The sequence below is a fragment of the Taeniopygia guttata genome, chromosome 2 (genome assembly GCF_048771995.1).
Source record: "Taeniopygia guttata chromosome 2, bTaeGut7.mat, whole genome shotgun sequence".
Classification (NCBI taxonomy): Eukaryota; Metazoa; Chordata; class Aves; order Passeriformes; family Estrildidae; genus Taeniopygia; species Taeniopygia guttata.
In genome coordinates this window covers 25920865-25946417 of record NC_133026.1, presented here as the reverse complement: position 1 = coordinate 25946417, position 25553 = coordinate 25920865, and the positions used below count along the sequence as shown (strand labels likewise).

General features: G+C 37.0%; 1 protein-coding gene across 4 annotated transcripts in view; it reads right to left on the bottom strand.

The window, feature by feature from the left end:
* GLCCI1 (glucocorticoid induced 1) overlaps positions 1 to 25553 on the bottom strand; it is a 51423-nt gene that overhangs the window by 20899 nt on the left and 4971 nt on the right. For all 4 annotated transcript variants that reach the window (XM_030264716.4, XM_072925555.1, XM_030264717.4 and 1 more), the window contains exons 2-3: positions 10759 to 10910; positions 2916 to 3002 (exon numbers count right to left, since the gene is read on the bottom strand). In XM_030264716.4, the coding sequence (XP_030120576.4) occupies positions 2916 to 3002; positions 10759 to 10910 (239 nt within the window). The remainder of the gene's footprint in view (positions 1 to 2915; positions 3003 to 10758; positions 10911 to 25553) is intronic.

Sequence of the window (25553 nt, the reverse complement as noted above, 5' to 3'; positions counted from 1 at the left end):
TCACTACAAGAAAACAAATATATATCTATTTTAGTGCTAGACAGACTTAATCCTGACACACAAGATTTCAATTAAGGGCAAAGTAAGTCTCACTACCCAAACTGAAATCCTTTTTGTAAGTGGTAATTCTGAATTCATCTGTTTGCTTGGGATGTTAAACTTATACACTCACTTTTAGTTTTTACAATGTAGATGTTTAAAAAAGGGTTACCAGTTCTATTAAACAAATTTATTTAATTTTAATAGTACTCAAATTAACCAAGGAAAAAACTATTTTTTGAACTTAACCGCACAATCTTATTTTATCAAAACTAGTAACTATCACACAAGTGTTTAGCTAGCTTACACTACCAACATATTAAAAAAATTGCTAGAAATCATTACATTAATTTCTGAAGCAAGAAAACAGGAATACAAACTCCTAAAACAAGTCATGGAAACTGCCAACAGCTATCTACTTGTTTAGTGTCAAATACTATGGAAAACAATTCAAAATTCTAAGCAGAACAATGTTACCTACACTACACATAAGAAATGCGGTTGCCCAGGAGAAGGTGATATTTTTATTTCCATTACTTATGCAATGCTTTCAGCTGCCCATTGCTTTGTCAAATGTCTACCATGCAACATTCTGCTATATCTTCTTCCCATCAAAGACTTCAGTAAAATTGTTAGGGCTGTTTAAGAATGTGATTTAAAATGAAAGGGAGGGTGGAAGAAATTTTACCAGCTTATGTGCCAAAGCACATTACTTTAAGCTTTTTTACCTTCATGTTTCTGTTTTCCACTGTTTTGGATGAAAAAGCCAAACATTTTCCTGAGGGTCCTTTATGCTGCAAAGGTGTTCCTCTAGTCCCTTGGAACAATCTTTACATTTGGTGAAGCTTTGGCAAAAATTTCAGTTTGTACATGTTCAAGAAAGATATCTGGAACTGGCAGCTGCACTTGTTAACAATTCTGTCTCTGGTGGGCTTTACAGTTTGAATAGAACCACCCCAGGGAATTTCTCCTTCCAGGAACTGCAGATTAATGTGGCACAAAGAAACTGAGTGCACAGATACTGCTGGTATTGAACAAACACTTAATACCCACCACATAGGCTGACACTGAGGGAAAGGAAAAAGAAAGAGATAAAATAGAAGCCAAACAATGGATAGCCAGAACTAACAAGGAGCTGGAAGTTAACAGAGTAAGAGCTCAAATAGGGTAGTTGAATAGTGGCTGGATGATGCATGAAGTATGACATGGGTTTTGAGCACAAGGAACTAGAAAAGGTAAGAAAAGAAAGCAGAGGAAGAGGAAGAACTGTATGCTTAAGAAGACAAAGGTAGGTTTTGGGGTGAACAACCATTGCGAAGTTTGGATTGAAACAACTCTTCCACAGAACCTATTTTGTCTACTAAGGCATTCTAGCAAAAAAAAAAAAAAAAAGGAAACACATTGGCCACACATTTCTTATCTTTCTCTTGTGGTCAGTACACCAAGAGGGTGGCAACCCAGCACAATGGATCATAGTTATCAAATGGTGGAGACTTGCTTACATACTGAAGGGTTCACTATCACTGACAGCCACAGGCCTGTGGAGAAGCGGAGCTGCTTGTTGCACAAACTGATAGGAAACTGCCAGAGTATGAAGGATAGTCTCTCAGTAAAAGCAAGGAAACATTATTCTAGAAAAACAGATGCTACTCCTGCCTGTATTATAATTTCTTTGTGCTGGTAGGTAAGGTTTAAGCCAAACTTCTCAGACAAAAAACTCCTTCTGCATTTATTTTTGATCACTTAATCTGTGATCCTGAGTGCTTCCTCACAGCTGTAGATGAAATCATCCAGGCAACTGAAGGCCCATGTGTCAATACAAGGTTTCATGAGATGTAATTTGTAAGATGGGAACAGAAAACCCTCTTTTGATCAACCCATCTTTGACCCAGGACCTCACCCTTAAAAATGAGGCTATTGCCACCAATGGATTTCAAGATTATTCCACATTTGTCAAATGTGGTTTTAAAATTTGAGTAATTAAGCTTGCATCACTCCTTCTGATAATTATTCTATCAATGGCTGTCCAGAAGAAGACTGCCTTTTAATGTCACCTCCTTAGATAACCTATACACTCCTCATTTTTGAATGTCCTATTCAACAGGGAGTCAGGAAGAGCAGAAGCAGCCCAGATTATGAGGGAAAAGTTCCACCTCATGGGAACATGCTGCAAGATTCATTTTTCTAAAGGAAAATTTGAGTTCTTGAAAAGAGGATACACTCTTCCTGACAGGGGCATAAGGCTGAATGTAGCTCATTATTAAGTTCTGGACAGATTTAGTTACTCAAACTCTGGACAAAATGGAGGTTACTGGGACAAAAACTGAGATACTGTCATTTCAGCTGAGCTGGAGACCATTTTACTGTATCAACTTTCTCATTATGAAAATCCACTTTTTGTAGGTTCTTTCTAGTTGCAATTGTAGTCTACAGCAAAATATTTTTGAATAAAGAGCATTTCAAGTACTCATACCATTACTGTACCAACATGTATTGTGCAAGTGGTGTCCTCTCTATCTCCAACCTAAAATCTGAACAAAATTTCTAAGCAAGGATATGTGAACATACCACCTGACACTTTGCATTTTCCAGGAGAGCAGCATTAAAGGTCAGAAAGCTAACTAACATAAGACTGAACAAGAAGCTAATTCCTCAATGCTCACTCTGGCCACTCTTTCACAATCAATACTTAGTATGCAGGGAGGAAGCATAAAATAACCATCACTCTTCAAACAACTCTTAAACTGAGGGTAAAACCTGTTTCAAAAGCAAAAGAGGAGAGGGAAAGGGTGCAGTTTCCCAGACTCCAGATAGGGTTTAAAAAATGTCTTGGGCTTATCAAAACTTGAAAGGCTCCACTGTGCAAAACTTCTCACCTCTTTCAGCTGATCAGCACTTCCCCACGATGCCGAGCGCTGATGTGATCTCTTTTCTGCTCCCTCTTCAGCCCAACAGCTGGGTGTCTAGAAGGGGAAAAAAAAGGAAGAAAATGCACTGTACTGAGTTCTCCAGATAAGAAAAGCTTCTGGCACAAATTACTGCTTTACTCTTTAGATGTCGGAGTTATGTGAATAAATTTCAGATCCTGATATGCAGCACTAATAATCTCAATAAATAAAAAGCAATATAGAAAACAAAGCTTTGTAAACTTGCATTTACAAAGGATGAGAACAATGCACATTACTGAAGAAGGAATCAGAGGCCTGACAAAAAACCTTACCTGGCTGCTCCCGCTGTGCTTTGGCATCCATGTCCACATTTCACTTGGTGGACAGCTTAGAAAACCACACCATTAAAAAAACTGTAGAACAAACTCAAGCCAGGATTCACTTCTCCCACCTGTCTTCCTCAACAACTGGACCACAGAACCAATCCCTTCTTGCTAGCTCTGACTTGGTAAGATCTGGATACACCATTTATTTTTGGCACCAATTTACATGAGCAGCACAGTGGCAGGCAGGCCTTTTCCAGCCATATCTCAAAGCTTAGAGGTTTGGGGACTGTCCTTAGATGTAGGAGCTAAAATTAAACCCCAAAGACTGAGAAGCATCAGAAAGCCCAAACTCTCAACCACTATGTTTATTTGCCACAAGGCTATAATGAAAATTGAGGTTATCCACCAGAATTACTGAGCAAGAGAGTCACAGGAACAATGGAAACATCTAAAATTCAGGAAGAGTTTGGGATATGAACTATATAAAATTCAGTGCTATAGGCACATAAATATAAATCTGTTGATGTTGATCCCCCAACAATTCCTACTAGTATTAGCTGTATGTTTCACAGTAAGTACACAAGAAATAAAATTGTACCACTGAAAACAACAATTTGTCCACGGGGCTTTTAAGGAAGGGGACCACTGCTGACACTTCTTGGGAGACAAAACCCTAGCCCACAAGAGAAATAGGATCTGGGATCCACATGCCTGTGGGACTTGTTTTCATGCATGGAAACCCTGCTCCTCCACAGCCTTCCTTACTCTTGCTTCCCATGTAGATCTAGAAGCTTCTGTAGTACCCACACAGATACTGGAGACTGTTTGCCCAGGCAGGAGGCTGAGCACCTCTGGAGATCACCATCAAACCAGCCCCTACAGCTCCTTGCCGCCCTGCAAAGGGAGCTGGGAGCAGCTCCCAGGGCCATGCCACTCCAGGCCAGCCACGGTACTGTCACGCTCAGAACTGTAACTTCAGAGCACAGGCTGCACCTTCATAGCCACCACACTGCCACAGTATTATACAGCCTACAGCCCAGCACCTAACTCATCAGTGCTAATACTTCATGTCCTCAGTCTGTGTGCACAGGCCTACATAACCCTCTGGTGTTTTCTGCCACCTCTGGACGTCCCATGGTTTTGGTGGGGCTTTTTCTCTGTTATTCTTACACCACCAGTAATACTTCAACCAAAGGCCCAGGAAGCTGTGTGGGTGACTAGAAAGCCAAATGGAAAAAGTCAGTCTTGAAGTTTTTCCTGCATGTTCCCAGAAAAGAAAAAGTAAGTCCTTATATGAAAAGTTAAGAGTACTGTGTACTTATTACATGACTCTGTTATAAAATAACCCCTTTTGTTTGGGTCTGGGTAAGAAACCCAGATAATGTGGTTTAAAAAAAGAATAAAATCAAATGTGAGAAGTTAAAACAGCTACTTAAAACTATGTGAAAGACAAGGCAGTCCCTCAGCCAGGCAGCACTTAACTCTCCTGACCCAAAGCAAAGCCTCTGCCATATGCATGTGCAACCTGTGTGTGTGCATCTGCTTGCTCTGCATTTTAACAGAGCCACCTTCAAAATAATTACTTCATTTTCCAGATTCATCTCCCTGAAATTTGTGTGGAAGACATTCTGTTTGGTTTAAATGTTGGGTTTTTTTTTAAATATTGAAGTAGCTTGCAGATTCTACTAGACTAGTGAAAATGGAGAAAATTTTTTACTTTTTCAAAATCATAGGCTTTCACAATCTGTTACAATTTACTTTGCAATTTAAACTGCTCTTACAATATTTTACTATACCCCAAGTACAGCTGGAACCATACCCTCACACAACACCAGTAATAAAAAGGGAATTCTGAAAAAATTTATCTTCTAAAGAGTGTCACTCACTACAACACTGCTCCACCATTTGGGGAACATCAGGATGAAGTAGAATCAGGCAGTTTGGGGGCTTACATACTTACCTGTAGTGCAAAAGGGTGTACCAGGGATCACTAAAAGCTTATATCCTTTAAACTATTGCTTAATAAACTGAAATTATATCAAGACTCTAAAAAGCCGAAGTGACTTTCTCAATAAAGTAAACTATTAAAAAAACAAAACAAGTATGTAGAACACACAGACCTAAGTATTTTTCATAAACAGAGATATTGATTCAGACAGCAAGGACAAAACACAAACTAAGATCAACCCCTGAAGACGTTCATCAACAACAGCACTGACTGCTAGGAGCGACAAGTGGAAATCTTTATAGTGCAGAGAATCTACTCAGAAATCAAAAATAAAAATCAGAAAATATCTATTTACTTAATACTAAATTTTGTACTTGTTCAAGAATGCTTTGACATTCTCTTCCACTCAAATAGCATCTCCCTTGAGACAAGGACTACATGGATGCTTTCAGCCCCTGGTAAACTGAGTCAAGTTTGCACAACCTGCAAAGTATACATACACAGTATACAGGGGGCAGACTATTTGTGATCCTCAGTTTTACCTGCAGTATTAGATTACAAACACTGTATTAAGTTCCTAGCACAGTACTGAAGTCAGACAGTGTTATATTTATGTGTTATTTAGAGGCAAATTTAAAAAAGAAGAAGCTTTACAAAAATAAGACAACATAAGCAGTTACTAGAGTATTATTGCAAGGTACTCTTCTTCAAACCCTGGAAATTGCAATCTACATTATATGAAGAATAATTTTGGGGTTGTAACATCAAATCCTTGTATTCAAGCAAAAACTTTAAAAAAACAAATAGAAGGACCACAGATTTGTTGTATTCGAACAGAAATTCTGCTAAGTTTAGCTTATGTATGAACACCTCATCTCACTTAAATGATGTCATTTAGATCACAAATAAGATGAGGGTGTGCAGCACCCACGATCTGTCACATTTCATGGAAATTGTTTTCACATCTTATTTACAACTTCCACAAAACAGGCTTATTAATGGAAGCCTCATTTGAAGCTGCAAGTGTATTTCTGGAAATATAGAAAAAAAAAAGAATATTAAAGCCAGTATGTAATTCAGAATTGTATTAGAAGAAACATTTCTGAATCACAAACAAAATCACAGTCGAGGTTTTGCACTTCAAGTCAGAGGAAGGGTAAGAGTACCTCTCACAGTAAGAAATGCCAGGCACTATCTCTGAAACTGGTAATATTTCAGAGCACCACAGAAGTTATGCACTGAACTTCATGAAAAAGGATAAGTCCTGCAAGGCCATATTAAGAAACTAAGATTTTAGGGGAGATCCTTGAAAACACTAGATAATGCATGCTAAACCTACAAGCCATGGATCCCTTGTTTTCAAGATATTAAGGCTTGTGGTCCATTTCAGCTGACATGTGGGATAGGACATGCTCAGAATGCCAAAGCTGTTTGCTCTCTTCAGTCTTCATGTAAATCACAATTACCACAGTTCTAACTCACCCAGCCTTGTGGAGATCAGCACTTCTTCCAACACGTTTGGTAATCCTGCCTTGCTTTTCCATCCATGCCCGGGACATACACCTACATTCTTTCCACTTAGATCAGAATGACTGCACAGCATACCAACCTACCTAAACCTAAAATAAGACTGTATTACTTTAAGTATCTTATATTTATTGCCAGCCCTTCAGTCCTATTACTACATCCAGCCTGCATTCCAGAATATCTGCATATGTCTATGCTTTACAGGGGAAGCAATATATTTTTGAAGAACTTCCACATTCAAAAGAAACCCCACTGCAGTACTAGAAGACAAAAACTGATGGGTTTTCAGATATTTCTAAAGCATTCAAGGGCCATCTAGAAACTCTACAATGAGAAATTGCCTAAGCAGTTACAAGTCAATTTGACTATAGATGACGACTCTTAAACATCAAACAGGTTAAGTCAGAATGACAAACCCACAGCTCTATGACATATCTGATTCCCTGTCTTTTCTGCCAATATACATCGTTAAAATATACCACAAAATCAATTATAACTAATACACCAATAAAAAAGCTTCATGGAATTGAGCCTCTTTGTTTATGTCTGTTAATATTACAGCAAAAAAAAACCTACCCAGAAGAAAAAAAGTGTGTCTAATGAGAGCTATCCATATTAAAGCCTTGACCTTCCCATGAGAAAAACTAGATCCCAATATTGCTGGATATGCCTAAGTCATCAATTGGAAATCACTGGATAATAAAATGCCACCAGGGCATTTGCTCTTCTTTGTATTATTTAGATTGAGAAAGATTCCATGACAAAGTTTAACTGACAATATTTTTGTTATGACATCAACATCATGTTTCTTTCTAATATTTTTTAATTTTATAAATAACTTTTCAATTACTTAGCTACTGCCAAATAACTATATTTATCAACTCTGACAATTATCCAAATGTTTCTGAAGATTCCAAGGTTAGACACAGCCATTTCAACATTGAGTTGTTCTTTACACTATTAATGGGGGAAATACTTAAATGATGAAGCATATAGAAGTGGTGTACAAAATTGTTTCATCAGTGCTTCCAAAAGAGACAGAAAAAATAGGGAAAGAAGTTATACTAAGTTTTAAATGGCCTTAAAGAAAAGTTCAGATTTTACAAAAGGAGAAGAAAGTAGGACAATAGAGAAACTCAGGAACGGGATTACAAAGTATATCAACTTCTTACAATAGAAAGTTTACCTGCATTTCTGAAATACTTATACACTACTAAATAAAATTGTGTATGTCTGGTTATCAAAAATGTGCTGCTCCTTAACACACATGAATATATATACAGAATTCTGAGAAATACTGAATTGTACAAATACCACAATGCAGTGTGACAATTCATTTTTCCAAAAGCAAACAACCACTTCACTTCTCTTCTGTAGTTTCAGTCAAAACACCTGGGGCAAGTAAGAGGGACACAGAAATATGAACTGTAGTTCCTATTCTCCAAGATATGACAGAAACTAAACCAAACAAAATTCTGTTCCCTCCCTTCTATTACTATGAAGAAACATTTTATTCATGAGTATTATACAAGTTGAAAGAATTTAAGTGGAAAAAAGGACTTGGAATAAAGCTCACTAAAGGTTCATCTGATCACCATGAAGACCAGAAACTGTCTCTCTTTTTTTAAACAACTTGAATTCTAAGAAACTTGGAAAAGCCATAATCATCACCTTAGCAGAAATGCACAAATTTAGATTTTAGGTTAACATTTAATTAGGAACAAAATATACCCTCAAAAGAGAAATAATTATTCCACCTACAATGTAAGTTATACTGACAGCATTCTTCTTGAATTTAAAACAAGAGATAATGAAAATCAATAAACCATTTTTCTGTATTTGCATGTTTCATTGGAGAATAAATTAACTTCTTTTTATTTAACTTAATTTGCTATGCATGTATCCCATCAACAACTTGGAACTCATCCTCAAGTCTTGAAATTAGATATACTTCAAAAAACACAGAGCTCAAACAACAAAAACCCAGACATACACCAAAACATAAGACAATGTTTTATGATCATCTTCAAGCCTCCCAAGTGAGAATTTTATTTGGGAAAAAAAATCCAAAAACCAAACAAACAAAAAAAACCACCACCTAACAGGAAAAGCCCTCCAACTGGAAATCACTGTGCATATCAACATGCTTGTTCCATTTTACATATTTGTAGTCCCAAGAAGTGACTCAACTTAAGCACTGAAAAATGCTTGAGTCTGGCACAATTTGAATAAAAAGACAGCTAATATAACTCCATGCTGGAAGATATCCACAAATGCAAACCTTGAGATCTCCCTGCTCCTATCCCCTTGAAATAATACTTAATTTGGAATGACAACAGTATGCTTTTCCTCTCTTTTATACTTGATTATGCTGAAAACGTAAAATTTCGTTTTCAGTTTCTGAATGAGGCAAAGGGAGGCAGCCAAATGTTCACATAACCTGAACACTTACTTGCGCTCACTAGGAAAGGAATTTTACTGCCAAATACTTGGAACTGAAATATTTATAGAACAGTTTGTTTATCTTTTCTGTAACTAGTGAAAACGTTTGTTTGTGAATGTTTAAATATTCTAAATTTTCTATTCATAAGGGTATTTGTAGAGATTGATATGGATATGCATTTTAAGAGAAGAGTTGAGAAATACAATAACTACAAAGCATGCTACTGAAAATCTCCTGAATGGAAATTATGCTTTCAAAACAGAAAGACTTTAAGGTCATAGTATTGTGAAAAGAAGGCATCTTGAAAATAAATCCAGGATTAAGGACTTTTTAAGTAGATCTTTTGTGACAGCAAATATGACTGCTGCTTTTTGGCTAAAACTGACTGTCTCATTTCAAAATAAGCAGAACATGAAGACAGCCTTCTCCAAAGAGTCCTCATTACAGCTTCTAAAAATTTTCTTGGAACATTTTAATAATCAGTTTCTCTAATTCATTAAGTAAAACTTCTGAAACATACAAACCCTTTTTTTCTTTTCTATGCATTCTGTGCTTATCTTTACCCCATCAAAGGGCTTCCTGTGCTGCATAACACCATATTTTAGCAATGAGGAAACTTCTCTATACATTCTAACTTGTCCTGAGAAACTCAGTATTACACAAAAGACTAGAATCACAGAATCTATTTAAAGATCCATGATAACTACGGATCAGAATTGTGGCACAAGAGATAAACACCTGATTTAACAACCAAACCTACATGGCCTGCTAGATTGAAACTATAACTAAAGAGAGCTAGTTTCTTCTAGTTTCCAATTTAGTTTGGAAGACAAACTCAGATGGCTTATTCCAAACCTCAAAAGCACCGCTGAAAAAAACAAGAATGCAGCTCCTTTGAGAATAACTAGGGAGGGGTAGTTAGAATTATGTATTTTTAATCTGTTTGACAGTGATCATCTTTGTGGCAACAAGCTCCAGCACAAGGAGGAAGAAGGTGCAAAAGAACATTCACCTTTCTTGTCGAAGAGCACTGGAGCAGTAGAATGCCCCAGCAACCTACCTGCCAGAGGGTCCTACTAAGGACAGAGCCCTGAAGAGACTCCAGGCTATCACAAGAGTATCAGGCCATGAATAACCTCAGTGGCCTTCTCTCAGCTCCACCCCCCCACACACACACACACAGTTTTTGAGACTCACAGATTTATTACCATGATTTAGTAAAATCTTTTCCTTTGTTAGCCACTGTTATATGGACTCTTTTTCTTAAATAACACTCAGCACAATTTTGCATATAACAGCTTCAAAATAAATCAGATATAAGGCTGAGATTGATATCTGCATATTTAGCCTCAACAGATCTGCCCACATTGAGAAAATTATCTTTAACAACTGTTTTCTAAAAGCATTAAAATATTATCATCACATACCATGTTACTGCGTTAGTACCAATTAAAAAAAGACTACTGTAACTTATTTTAGAATTTCATATTTCTAATAAAATTAAGCAAATCCACATTTCTTCAGAATTAAATTGAGTAGACATCAATTATATGAAACATCTCTGTATTCTTGTTTTACTGCTTTTACCTGAGTAGATTTATCTTTCATACATGAAGGGTAGTGTACATGGGGATCACGTGGCCACTGTCCTGTGAGGTAAGGTCCTGTTATTGTGTCCAAAGAAGAAGTTCGCCTTATGGTACCAGAAGTTCTGATTTGCTGGGATTTTGGCCTGTCCACTGTAGAAAACCAGAACAAAATCAACAAAAAAGTCAGGCTAAATTTGATGTGAAATGTTAAAAGCTAGCTATGACACACAATGGCAAGAACATATCAGAAATCTTTGTCTAAATGCCAAGCTGAAGAGAACACCACCACATCAAAGCAAATACATCAGACAAAAAAGAAAAACAAATAGAAAAGGGAAAATTTAACAGTTACAAAAGCCCCAATGCTTAAGGTGTTCATATCTGCAAAGAGCTTAGCTACTTATCCTATGTATTTTCATCAGCAAAAATCACCAAGCAAATTTAAATACAGTGATGATGCAACTCAGGAAAGCCAGACATGCAGAAATATAAAATATAGCATAGCACTTTTTAAGTCAGCTTGCTTAGCTTTCTAAATACTAAAATACGTATCATGAGAAAAATTGTGGTTGTTAAGAGGATGCATATTGGATTTATCCTCTTTTCCATATTATTTCATCATTTCAATCAATTCCTTATTATTTACAAGAGCCCACTGCAGCCCTTAGCAAGCTGAGAGTGTGACTCCATCTTTCCCTCTGACAAGGGAAATGCCTTGCAGTCAGAGCAGCTGCCTTGCTTGTTTTCACTCATCATTGCGCTTGCAATCCTCGACTTCTCCCTGTACTTTTCTCGCCACATACCCAGATCATGGAACACTTTTTGCATTTCATTTCGAGAGCAAAGTGCAGGGTGATTCACGAGATTGATGTGGGAAAGAGCAGAATTTTACAGCATGCTCTCTGGATTGTCTTTGTCTGCTTTGTCCTTTAGGCAAAATTACTTCATATACTCATTTTCTAGACTTCACATTAGCCCTAAGCCCTACATGGCAGCTACTGTCTGTTCTGCTCATCCCTACTAAAAGAAATTCACAAGTGAGATAACTTCCAAGTTAATCACATGGCATGCACTGATCTGACCCACCGAAAGCCTACTGACTTCTCAGAACATGAGAACAGACCTGCTGGCACACTTATGAATCCAAACATGGAACCTGGCCTTCACAAGTATTTTCTATTAGTTTATCAGCTAGAACTGATGGATCTCAAAAGGCAGAGTCCATCATCTATGTGATATACAGCATTCAGCACAGTTAGGGTATAGCTTGCACTAATAAAGTATGGTTATAGTATGATAGATGAAGACAATGTTAAAACAGACCATTTTAGACAAATATATAGACCAGTTGAAACACTGTATTAGCTACTCATTTTAGGTGAAGGGGTCTAAATAGTGCTGTGAATTGGACATGATGTAATGTATCATGCTGACTTTCATACTATAATTATTCTGACTGCCTTATCTATAAATCAAATCTCTACCATTTCTAACAGATCTATCCTTACAGGACTCCAATTATGACAAATCTGCATTTTAAGAAAGAGCCTTGAACTATTAAAAGTAAAGAAGTCTGAAATGCAAAACAGAGATGACAAATTTTAAAAATTAGTGTTTACGTCTGCACTGAAACACAAGAGTACCTAATGGGTAAAAAGCTACAAAGAATTCTTCCAACCTTCCCTGTCATGCTATGGCACTATGCTACTCTCTCAGCCCAAGTTTTGAAAGTTTCTCAAAAAACACCTTTTAAAACAATTCAGAAACAATGCACAAGATAATGTTTGAAGATGAGGAAGTAAACACAAGCCCAAGAGACACATCAAAATAAATACAGACAGTTAAGGTTTGTAACTTTTTCTACACCCAGAGGAAAGGCAACAGAAGTCCCAACATTAATAACTAAAATAATGTCATTAAAACTAAAGAAAAACCAACACTACCAAAAATTACTAGTTTTGTTTTTCCATTACCATCTTGGAAGTACACTGCAAGTCCCTGTCAAGCCTTGAAGCTGCGAGAAGAAAAAGATCAAGACATGGTTTCCAAAGTCCCTATTATTCATCAATGTTTCTCTGAATTAGGGAAATAAACCACTTCAAGTTAACACTAATTTAATTACATCCCTATTCCACTGTTGTCTGTGCTCCTTCCATCTCTTTTGAGATGGATTTCATGCCATCCCTATTCCACCATCGTCTGTGCTCCTTCCATCTCCTTTGAGAAGGCATGCACAGACAGATGTGTGAATCCACCTGGCAAAATAATTCACTGAGTTAAACATAATGAAAGCTAAAGTGCACCCCCCCTAAAGTCATAAACACAAGGTTTTCCCCATTACAGCAGAGTTGGCACAACATAATGAGCAGAAACCACCAGGAGAGCTAGAAGAACAGCAGCCCTGTGGTCTGTTCAAAAAGTTTTGGCTCCTCACCTCTTATGATGTGTCATTAGAACATAAAAAATAAAGGAGAAGGGATCTGTATGCATGATATTTGAAGGAACTTCTGCAAATTAGTGTTTGACAAAGTGTCTTGTATAGTAATGGACTCAGACATGATGGAATGCCCTGGAGAGCATCACTGTACTGGACCCCAACAGTGGCAGATCAGATCAGCTTAAGTAGTTTTCTAAATATTAGAACGGCTCTCAGGGTTGATTTCTTCAGCTTGTTTTTCTCACCTCATCATATATGTGGCTCCCCACTACTGTAGGGAACTACTATATAACACTTCTTCCCAAATTTTCATTATCAATGGAATGCTGATGCTACTACCATGAATACCCTTCTCCAGCCCAAATCACTTTCTCTGGTTGGAAAACTCATGCTCCAGTTTTCTCAGAGAATCAAAACAGCTGAAGTGCTTCAACAGCTCCTGAAGATAGCCAATAGACTTCAGCATTCAGAAAGGCTTCAACAATATTAAGGAATCTCTAAAATTACACACTGTAAGGTTCTGAAGATTGAAACTTCCAAGTTTCAGATTAAAACTCATCTGACAATATCCCAAGCGCATGAATGGATTTTACTGCAGCAGTAAGTCAAAGGATTCTGTTGTTTTATTGACAAGTGAGACATCTCATATGAAACACAACCCTACCTCCAGAATAAGCAAACTTAAAATCACAGCACTTAAGCAGTGTAACATGACCTGAGGAAGTTATCTAGAAACAAGAAAAGCAAGACATATGCTTGCAGCAAGGCAAAATACCTCATGACCACTGAGATTAGCTTGGTTGATTAGAGAATAATGATAACACTGCCCAGGCTGTGGGTTTGATCCCTGTATGGCTCTTCTCTTAAGAGTGGGACTCCATGATCCCTGTGAGTCCCAATTCAGAATATTCTGTGATTCTATGTGTTACTTAAAATATGCCACAAGTTTTAATGGCATGTATTTAGGACAAGTTGCTACACCATTCTAGTTATGAACGTTACACAAAGTGACACAAGGGTCCACCTGAATACTACAGCTGGCAAAATTCAGCGTGATCCTACCTCCCAGCAGGAACCAACTAAAATAACCTGCATGAAATCATGATTGTGCATGCTGCATTGAGAGCAAAGAGAGCTCTAGTTATACCACCTAGACTGACTGAAAAAAGGTTTCCGTTTCTCTGACAGCAAAATGTAATTCAGTAAGAGCCTAACACGACAGTTCTTTTTAAAAGGACATGGGGCTCAAATAAAACCATCTGCTGCAGCTCTAAAATGAAGAGCATGCCTTCCCATCTAGGATAGAGGCAGCTAACCTGCACATAATCTGAAAGCCATGTTCACAGTCCATTTTTAGCTTAAATAGCTTTGTGCCACATGTGCAATGAGGAAAATCACCTGCAACAGAACAGCAAGACTGACAGCTAGCACTGGTAGCAGTAAAAAAACTGGTTCAGCTCAATCCACCAGAGCTCATCTGTCAACATCTTTTCTTCCCATGTTTCTTTCAACAGTTAGCAAATTCAGTTCAAATTTGGCCAGAACTTTTCCACTCACGTACTTGCATAGAAATAACTGATTTTAAAGAACTAAAATTATCCTAAGAATCTCAGATAACACAGACTGCTCTCAAACTGAATGAAAACCATGAAATAAAAATAAAATTAATTATTCTCCAAAACTAGTATTGTCATTTCACTATTGATGTCAGCTAATTGTGAGACTGTCCTGCCAAAAGGTTAGACAACATTCTTACAGTAATTCCTTAATTTCTTTTCTCAAAAGTTTTTCTTTAGCTTCAACTATTAACCCAAGACCATGAAATATAAGTATTAGATTCCACAATAATTTTCATGAGATGTTGTTTCTCTTCAGTTTAGTTGCTAGCACCCTGCACAACCTTCTGGTCACAAGCTACTCATGAAATGAGTCCCAAGCTTAGGACTCATCCATTCCTGAAGAATTTCAGATTTTATCTTGGAAATAAATATTAACTTCAAAAAACTTCAAACACAACTTCAAATAAATACTAACTTCAAAATAATTTTCTACAAAAATACTCTTGGGAAGAGTCACTATGATGGATATCCTAGTCTGCCTAAGACTCTCTTCAAGAGCCACAAAGTCAGAGTTCAAATAGTCTGGCCCAAAGGATATTCAGAGACTATGTATACCACAATAAAATAGCATCAGATATTTCTAGGACATTCCTATCAGATCTGACAAGAAATTTACAACAATCTACTAACCCAATGAGATGCAGAAGTGCCCATGTGAGTGCTTCTTAAATAATGAATTATGTGGGAATGCAGTCTAGGAAATCAAAAACTAGAAATGAAAGCTGAATATTAAGGAATGGTGACCCACAGTGAATGATGGCCTGACATGATTTAAGTACATTTCCCACAGCAGCTACTGATGACTGTCCTACACCAAGTCCCCTCTCCTGTTACACCCTGTAAATGCATGAAAAAGGGATACCTTTGCTCTTGCTTACTTTGGACAGTGATTCCCTGAGTACCATGAAAGCAGACTTCTGCATTAAAGACTCTGTCTCTGAAAAGCCCAGTCAAGGGAGGCTTTTCTTCTTTTTTGCTTGTTTTTTAAGCATGTATATAGTGACATGGTACTGACATCTGAATGAGTATCTGATTGGTCTCCCCTGTTCTGACTATGATGGTCAAACTGGTGCGTGTTTAATTTGCAGAACTTGTCTCTATGACTTTGCCAGGAAAAAGATTGAATAATGGGGATTTAGAGGCCTCTCTAAAAAAATATTTCAATCTTCATTCTCAAGAAGGCTTTTCTCTTGTAATTGGAGCCAAAATCTCTCATGAAAAAGATTAACAAGGGATTTGGGGTCCCCTGAAGTTTTACTCCAGAGGAGTAAAGAGATCTGTTGGCTCAAAAGACATTTCCCAGTGACTGACGGACTTGTTTCTGACCCAATCTCTAACTGGCTGCATGAATGCATTAACAGTTCAGAAAGGTGCAGAGCAACAAAGAGCATGCTGTTTGCCATGTTCTGCTCATACAAAATAACAAAAAATAGGATTTTAAATAGGATCTTTAAAAACCCACAGCACCCTTTTATGTAATTGAAAAGAAAAAATGTGAAATTACTGCACTCTTCCTTCATAATTTCAAATTAAATAGCCTAATCTTTTTAATAGCTTAAAACAAAACACTAGCATTTCAAACATTTAAAAGGCAGTGCAGTGCTTTGCTACCAAAATTGTAATTCTAAGAGAATGTAAGAAGAGAGTCTTTTTAAGTTACCTTCTGATACATCTCTAAAGTACCTTACATTCAGCTCCTTAAAATATGTTTTCATTATGTGCACTACACTGGTTTTGGTTTAGTTCCCCAGTTTATATCTTTAGAAATTACAAGAGAGAATGACTGAAAACAAAGAGGGCTGACATTCTGAAGTTACTACCCTGAAGAGACAGATACAATCCGCTCTAATTTCCTCTTACCATCCTAACTGAAGGGAAAAATAAAGGCACCACAGAACAGCACCATAATCTAACCAAGGCTCCAGCAACCAAAACCAAACGGGCAGAAAGCAGACTACTTCTTGAGAGCAAAGATCTTTTCAGAGATCCAGGTCCATGAATGATGTGCTTTCTGCATCCAGAATTCTTCAGGGAGAAGAAAAAAATAAAGAGGGGGACCAGTCTTCCACACAGATCATTTCCACACAGTCTGGTAGTCAGGGCCAATTTGGTTTTGTACCTAACAAGGCTTATCAGACTGAACTGCAAGAAACAGAAGTCTATTAAGATAGGACGTCACCAATACTGTGAAAATAACATAAGACAAAACCATCTTGTCCCTTCAAAGGAAAATTGTACACACACTGACCCACAGTATTGGATTTAGGAATCAACTATATTGAGTTATCTTTTATAGCTATGACCAAGTCATCTAAAAAGGGAAGAGATCTTCTGATTAGCCACTGAATCCAACCCATAGGTTAAGGCACTCCCTTCCATAACGGAGGTTTCATGCAAGACTCTCAAGGACTCCTAGCCATGCAGGATAGCACAGGGGCAGGGCTAGCACGGATACCAGAGGAAGTAGAACACATGGATGAATTTGTAGACATATTTCACTGGACCTGCAGTTGACTCAAAGTCCTGGTTGCCTATCTATGTACGTTGAAGCAAGGTCTCTGCCTCATGTCCCTTATTCCCCCCAACCACATGTCAAGTAAAATGTGACTATGAATATGTTTCAGAAGTCAGATTTTGTTCACAGCAAAACTCCCCTGTTTAAAATCAACATTATCCTTAGAGATCAAACACAGAAAGAATGCTCTAATCTCCATAAGAAAAGTAAACAAACCATATGGCAGAAAGTTTCAGCCCGCTAAAGCTAAACTATTCTTCTAACAAGGATTACTGCTGGCATGCACAGGACCTGTAGGATTTCGTATCACAAAAGCCTGCTTTGTTCAACAGATGTAACCTACACACTTGCACTCTTCTAACAGGATGACATGTAGGTAAAAAACAGTAATTCCAAACTTGCATATTTTTATGTATTTCATGTTTTTAGAATATATTTTTCTTTGTAAGATTATTACTTCAAATTTAAATACTACACAAGTGTCTAAACTTAGTATCATTCAATAAAGTGTTTGTACTATAAAGTTAAGACAAATTTGATTGGAGCTCAGCAGCTAAGTACTTGGGAAAAAGCACACTGAAACAACCATCCATTAACTGTTGGACACTTCAGCAGATACAGAGAATTTCCTTCCTTTTAGTTCATTAATTTAGATCTGCTGAATCATCTATTCTATGTATCCAATACTGAGAAACAAACTGGCAACCAAGAACAACTCTAAAGCTTGGGGTGTTATTTTTATTTCCAGTATATTAATAATTAAAATACTGGAGGTCATTATAAACACACGCAGTTGATTTAGTAACAGAAGAACACTTTTTTCAAATAAACTTGATGACTCTGAAGGGATTTTTTGCTGTGGTTGTTATTATAAAGACAATACTTAAAATTTAACAAGAAGTAGAAAGTGAGGGTTTTGTAAACCTTCAATCAAATTCTTCTTTCCATCAAAATGCAGCTGGACATAATAATGAATAAAACAAATCAGAAGGAACAACTCACCATTTTCATAATCAAAACACACAAAGGACTGTAATCAATGCACAGAGGCTATACAATGCCATCATAATGATCACCAATTATTAGAGATAGAAAGCATTCTCCCAGCTAGAACAAATTACACTAAACAACAATAATGCATTTTTCTGAAAAAAAATGAAAAATAGAAATGTAAAAGCAGACTAAAATTGATTGCCTAAATGAGAATGCTTAACTTTGATGATTAAATAAATGCTCTTTTCATTATCAATTAAACATAGAAACAAAGGACTAGAAACAACTTCCTAAATCTGGAGCCCACTTTGCAGCTATCACTGACAAAATACATAATCACTTCAAAACAGACTAAAGTCAAATCTTACAGCAGCTACTTGTCCTCACAATTCCTACTAGAAAAATAATCCAGGAACTTAACTTTTCCTGATGGTTTCAAGCCTTCTTACAGTTTAATATATAAATATATTGCCAATCCACCTGCTCATTCCTTTCCTTGCTCACCTGGATTCTGACAGAGCAAGTGAATTTTTATTCACATTTTTTCAGAATCACACAGTTTAACTCCTAACCTGCAAGTCCTTCTCTGAGTCAGCTCCAGTTTGACTTTACTTTTCTTGACCTGTGGAGCATGAAAAGGGTGTGCAATACTCAATTTAATACCTCAGAAACCCCTGTGTGGCCAAGTGCTCTTCATGTAAGACCAGACCTGTGCCCAGAAGTTTTTCAGTTGCTTCATGTTGGCAGTTTAGAGATCTCACCATCACCCAACTCCACCCTCCAGAATTTTCAAATTAGATGTTTCTCCTGTGAGAAAAAGATACTCTGATCGAGCACAACTCCAGATACATTAACTTCCAATTTTTACTTTTACATCCAATTTTTTAAACTTATTACTTCAATTCCCATGGTTCTTAAACTCTTCTTGCATAATCTTCCTGTGTGCTAATTAAACCTCTCAATATTCATCAACAGTTTCATCATCCTAATTTCAAAATTTGCCTAAACAGATAAGATCTACTTCCCATCTAGATCGTCAGTTTTCCTATCAAATCAGCCAGGTTAGCATGACACCACTTGGAAAGCTCATTTTACACTTTAACATTTCTCTCTAGTTTCCACCATCCCTTCAAATTTCTTCTGCAGTTTCACCAACAGTTCTCCATACTTTAGAAGTGGACACAATGTTTTTCACATTTTTAAAACATCAGCATTGCTGATGTACCTGCTATACTCAGGAGGTATCTATTCTCTAATTATGTCACCCCTACTAACAAGCTGCCTCAGAAATGTGAAGGTAAGTGTCAATTTCTGAGTAGGCTTTTCTAGAATCCTGCAATGCAGATCTCTGAACTGACTTTACTGAAATATGCAATCTGTATTTGCCACAGTCTTGGTAATTCCTACTCCAAATTATCCTCGTCCCTTACAATTTGGGGTTTTTTTAATCTTTCTGGGTTAAAAATCATTGTTCTTATGGAAAGTGATTTCTTAGACTTTTTTCTAAGAAGTATTGAATAGCATCTGTGCTATTTCCTCTGAGATTGTAGCTACTATTCCTCGGAGCTGATTTTGAAACCATACATTCTAGCAAATCAGTCTCAGATCATTCTCAGAACTTTTCTTCATACCAGACGGTTACAACTTTTTCCTCATTTTTTAATCCGCATGTTTCTATTATCTCTCTTAAAGTACACAAAGTCCAAGCCTGTTCATGTTTTAAAATTTTCAGCTAAGGTTCACCTTTTGATTGGTAACATGACATTCTTTCCTCAGTTCTTCCTGCTGTTTCTTGCAGGCACTCTGCTTATTCCTAGCAGCCTTTTCGAGGTAAGTGTCCATGCAATCAGATCACATCCTTGAACTTTTCTGATGTCTGAAAGACTCCAATAGTATTAACATTTTTCATTAAAACAGATTCTCTATTATTCAAGGCAGAGCAACACCATTTAGACAAATTTTCAAACTACTTCCTTCCGAAATCCAAAACTTTACTCCCAATTCATGAGTTTTAAAGAAACCCCTACGTAGGATTTTTTTTTTTTTTTTGCTGTATACGCGTATAAATTTGCATGACTAAACAAAGGCTAGATCTAACATTTCTTTCATGTATGTACAGTGTCAGCACACCCATTTCTTCTGCTTCTCTGAAATTTTGATTTGTTACAGTTGGTAATTCCTATCTTCAATGTGGCCAGTCTAAGTTTGTACTATAAATCTTGAGGTCAAATGATCTCACTGTATCCTTCAATTTCATATTAAAGGCTATACACACCACTAAACAAAAATCATGCACCTCCAATCATCTGAATAGCTGAGTTCCTTCTTTGGAAGAAATTAAGGTAGACCTATGCAACAGATTTACAAAATATTTCAAATAATGTACGGACTGCATACTTTGCTAAACAATTTGTTTTTAAAGAATGAGCCTCTCTTTTTACAGCAACGCCTAAAGTTTATTTGGATCTTCCACATGGGCAAGATCCTACACTGAGTATGTGTCTGCAGTCAGTTCCTTGTATGGACATTTCTCAAATACACATTACTTTTAGACATGCATGAGTTAATCACATTTTTGCCCATGAGAAATTTTTCTCTTCCAGATTAGGCCTTTTCCGTGCTCCCTTTGAAAAGAACAGAAAGTATTTCAAATGTATTTTATGGTTTCTTTGTGGGTGAAGAAAACATTGCAAAGATAATTATTGCAGGCAGGTTATCAGGTATAACAAAGGAGCCACTGAAGGTGAAATAGCTGAGGAATCAGAGTATGAGAGAAAGGAAGTGTGGTATTCCACTATCAATTGCCACAATTAAGCAAACACCACTATCAGTTAAGAATGAAGATTTTAAGACCTTGAACAGAAATTTACTTCTGTGAAGACAGCTTCTCCTTTAACCTGGCAGCTTCCCAGCTACTGTGTAAACCTAAGTCTCATTCTGCATTCTTCAGCAGTTAGCTGGTATTTTTAGAGTCACACTGGTCAAAGTCTGTTCCGGGACATGGCGTAAATCTGAGTTTAAACTTTCAGTGAGCAGCTCAACTCTACATTGCTTTGAAAAGCAGAAAGTTAAGGTATCACGTATAACAAAGATTTACAATAATATATGCTGAATATGGAGGTATAGCACCTAGCTCACAGAGTCAAAGCTGCAAAGCTACTTGGTTTTCACAATGTACTTTCCAGGGCTCCAGATTCCAGAAAGACTGACTAGCTGACACTCAGCACTGAATTGGATTCCATGTGTGAGCAGTGGACTCAAGCGCTTCCAGAGCAGCACCACTCTGATACCTACTAGAGTCACCACCATCTTCTAGTCCTACTGGGCTAGGGAGCTCTGCCATGGCATGCAGAAAGAGTGGCACTGGGATCACGTTAAATACCTACAGAAATTCATAGCTCTTGTAGAGCTGGCTCCTCTGTGCTGTCTCTCCGTAGCCTGAATTACGGGAACACAGCGCAAAATTTTCCAAGTTTATCCAGCAACATTTCTGATGCAGCATGGATACAGCACTTCATCTAAGAAAAGCAACTGCACTGTTATCCCCGAGAGCTACCTGTTCACAAACCTGGGATTTTATATCTGCACTTAGGTAATCTGCCTCCTAATAGTCAACTTCTGACTTCATGGCATAATTTGAAGTGGGGTTTGTATTTACAGTGTAAATTGTGCAGACTATAATTAATTGAATTAGCTAGTAATTGAACACTGAATAAAAAAACTTGCTTCCTGGCAAGAACACATTACTTCCAAATGATAGCCTGGTCTCCAAATGCTGACAAATGTCAAACAATTATTAAAGTTTTGATTTTGTTTTGTTTGGTTTTTTTGTTTTGTTTTTTTTTACTGCAGCCTAAGCACCTATATTAAAATGTCTGGGGTTTTTTCCTAACCATGAAGACTTTTAAAAAATGTAAATACCCAGGTAATCCAGCTAGCTAACCTTTACTAATTATTTCTTTCAGAACTCCAGAACAGGCACTGTAAACCAAAAGACCTGAGATAAAAAGGTACATAATATAACAATATCCACATTGCCATACATTTAATTGGTTCACAACTGAGTAGCTACTGTTATACAAAACAATTATATAATATAGATTTATACTTATTATATAATATTAAAATTAATTTAGCTATAGAAATTCATTTCAAATTCAAGTATGAGTGTCAGTCAACCTGCAATGACCTAACAGTCAGAAATAAGTATTAATTCATGAAGTTCAGAAGTGTGTTTACAACACTGCATCATGGCTAATGGTAAGAGCATAGGACAGGAGGCTGAAGGTAGCCTTCTTCAAACAGGTGACTAGCATTGTTCAGGGAATGAGACACTTAAATTATTATTCCTATTTAGACTCAGCAGATTGAGAAGAAAATATTCTAGAGGATGCTAGATTATTCAAAAACCATGACAGAACTGCTACCTACTGCTCTTGTGAGCAAAATACAAGACACTTTCTTCCTAAAGAGGAAACAATGCATCGTTTGGGTAAAGCTAGTTTCAAGTTGTGCAAAATAAATGGCATGTAAGAACCAATGCTGTTACTCACTCATGTGAGAACAATGTACATTGCAAACAGCTACTCCTCAATTGAACACCAGCAACAGTGAAAGTCAAGTCCTAAAAACACCATCAGTGGCATCATGTATCACTGGGGCACATGCAACACTTAATAAAGGAGCCTAACCATACAGTACTATGCATTAGGGTTTCAAAACTCAAGTTCATAACATTTCATGACCTAATGGGAAGTATATGCAAACTGCAAAGCAACAATATCGAATATGGAAAGCTAATTAAGAGATCTACTACTACAAAAAATTAAAACTCCCCATCACAACCATCTTCACTAACCTAAAACAAACTGTTTAGGTTAATCCCCTATTTACATTTTTTTTGTGCAGAAAACTGTTATAGCTTGAGTGCAGGCACTCACACCTTCTGGGTGTTTTTTTCTCCCTGTCAGAGAAAACTAATCTAACAGGGTTTGGCACGAATCGGCAGCAGCAGCTAGGAAGTGCATGCACCAAAGGAGGAGAAGTGAAAGGAACACACCCAGGGCAGAGACAGTATTACAGGGCCTGAGACAGTAGGCTGAGGGCACTCCTCAACATAACCACACTTGGCCTGCCTCTGATTCCTTCCAGGACAGACTTCCAGGAGCTACATGCCTTCCTCTGTCCTACTAAGGAGACATTGCTGGAGCAAAGTTATCACCAGACAATCCCAGGGGGCCATGTAACAGAACAGCTCCGGTCCTAAACCCAGACTCACACAGCTGGGAGAGTAGAGTTCCCAAGACCTCATGTTTTTCAGTTTCAACTGTGGATGAGGGCTTCCATCGACACCATCTCAGCATCAGAAAGGTAAGAACCAGAGAGTCCAAACTGCCATTCCAAAGAATTGCTATTACACACTAGGACATGATACTCTGTGCACTATCCATACCGCAGCAATCTCTGATCCCTTTCAGTACTATTTCTACACCTCAGTACTTAATCTCCAATTCAAAACTATTTGTATGGCAGGGATGAGCTTCAGAGTCAAATCAGATGGGAAAAAAATAAAGCATAACTGAAAGACTATCTAGTTTTGGTGAAGTAAATATTCATTCAAAATTGTTATTCAGAATTTGATTTTTAAGTACAAACACCCATTTTCCTTCACCCTGATCTCCAATGCTTTTAATTTTGCAATTACCCAAACCTTAAAAATGGTGACACAAAGGAAAAGGTCATAATCTCAGGCTGATGAGTTACTATGATGTATTCTAATGATGAGATGCAAATAATATTTTACTTGCCTGAAAGTGCCTTAAGCCATTGTTTAAGCACTATAAAAGGAGGCAGCACTGAAAGACTAACATAAACATCCATTTAAATACTAACACTAAAGCAAGATGATGATCATTGACAGTTAAATACTTGAGCACAATTTTCCAGTCATGTATAATACAGGGTCATTTTTTTCATCAATAAAAGATACATTTTAAAAAATGCTAGTTGATGTTCAAACTCTACTATTTTAACAACTTCCCAGGAACATATGTGAAATCCATGAAGAACTCTCTATTTTGTCAAGTCCTGGCAACACTGTTCTCTGCTGAAGTAACTGTCAATTGATTTAAACAGGAACTTTCGTTTTTCACTGCAGGTTAAAAAAAATATCATCTTCTTCAGATGAAGATAATTAATCAACTGGTAAAGCGCCATTTAAAATGTATTGCAGATATTCACTTATACTGAAATACTGAGGAGCATATACTCTATTTCCAATACGTTTTGTATTGTTACAGCTACTGCTTTCAAGTCTAGACTTAACTGAAACTTGAGAATTACTGCATCAGTTTTTTTTTTTTTTATTTTTTTCATAATGATATAGAGTAGTAGCACAAAACCCATTTTAAAAATAACTGGCTTTCCACTGTGAATTTTTGCAATATAGCAGTCTAGGCTTGGTGAACACTGACTTTTTTGTAAGATTCTAAGATACACCCCACTCATCTACCCTCCCTGCATTTTAAATACGTTTTAAGAACCTCCATTCACCCCACCACCACAGGAAAGAAAAAAACAAAACACAGGAACCATGAATTTCGGAAACCAAATTTCAGTATTTGCCACTGTTTTACTATGTACAGATGTTGGCAAGTAACTTCAGTTTGGCCATATGTAACACACGAATACTTGCTTATGTCCAAAGAATAAGAATTAATGGTCAGGTAGCAATTTAAAACAGGTATAATCACGTAATTTTTAAGTTTTTTTTTTCCATGAAACCGGGAGGTTCTGTCCTCAAAGCTAATGCCTTGCTACAGCACTATTCAAGTTCAACAGAGAAAATACCTTCCTGTTTTTTCCTTCCTGCAGTTTAACACCTGAAAGAAGCTCAGTTAATTTGTTTTATAAAGCATTATTTATTAAAGGCATTTAATACACCATTCTCATTTATAGTCATGTTAAAACATGTAATTAAAAAGGCTCTGAGTTCAGGACAACTGGATCAAATTTAGCCAGGATCTTTTATGTCATCATATTATATTCCAATGAAAGTTATTTTGGGAAGTGAGAGGGACAAAGCTGGAGCAAAGCTGTTTTGGCCATACAAGTATGGGAATACTGCATTATTCAGGGATCAGGAAATAGGAAGCATCACAAAAATTACTTCCTTACCTACATTTGCTAGAAATAAAGGAAAGATCTTCTTGATCTCTGGCATAAATGCT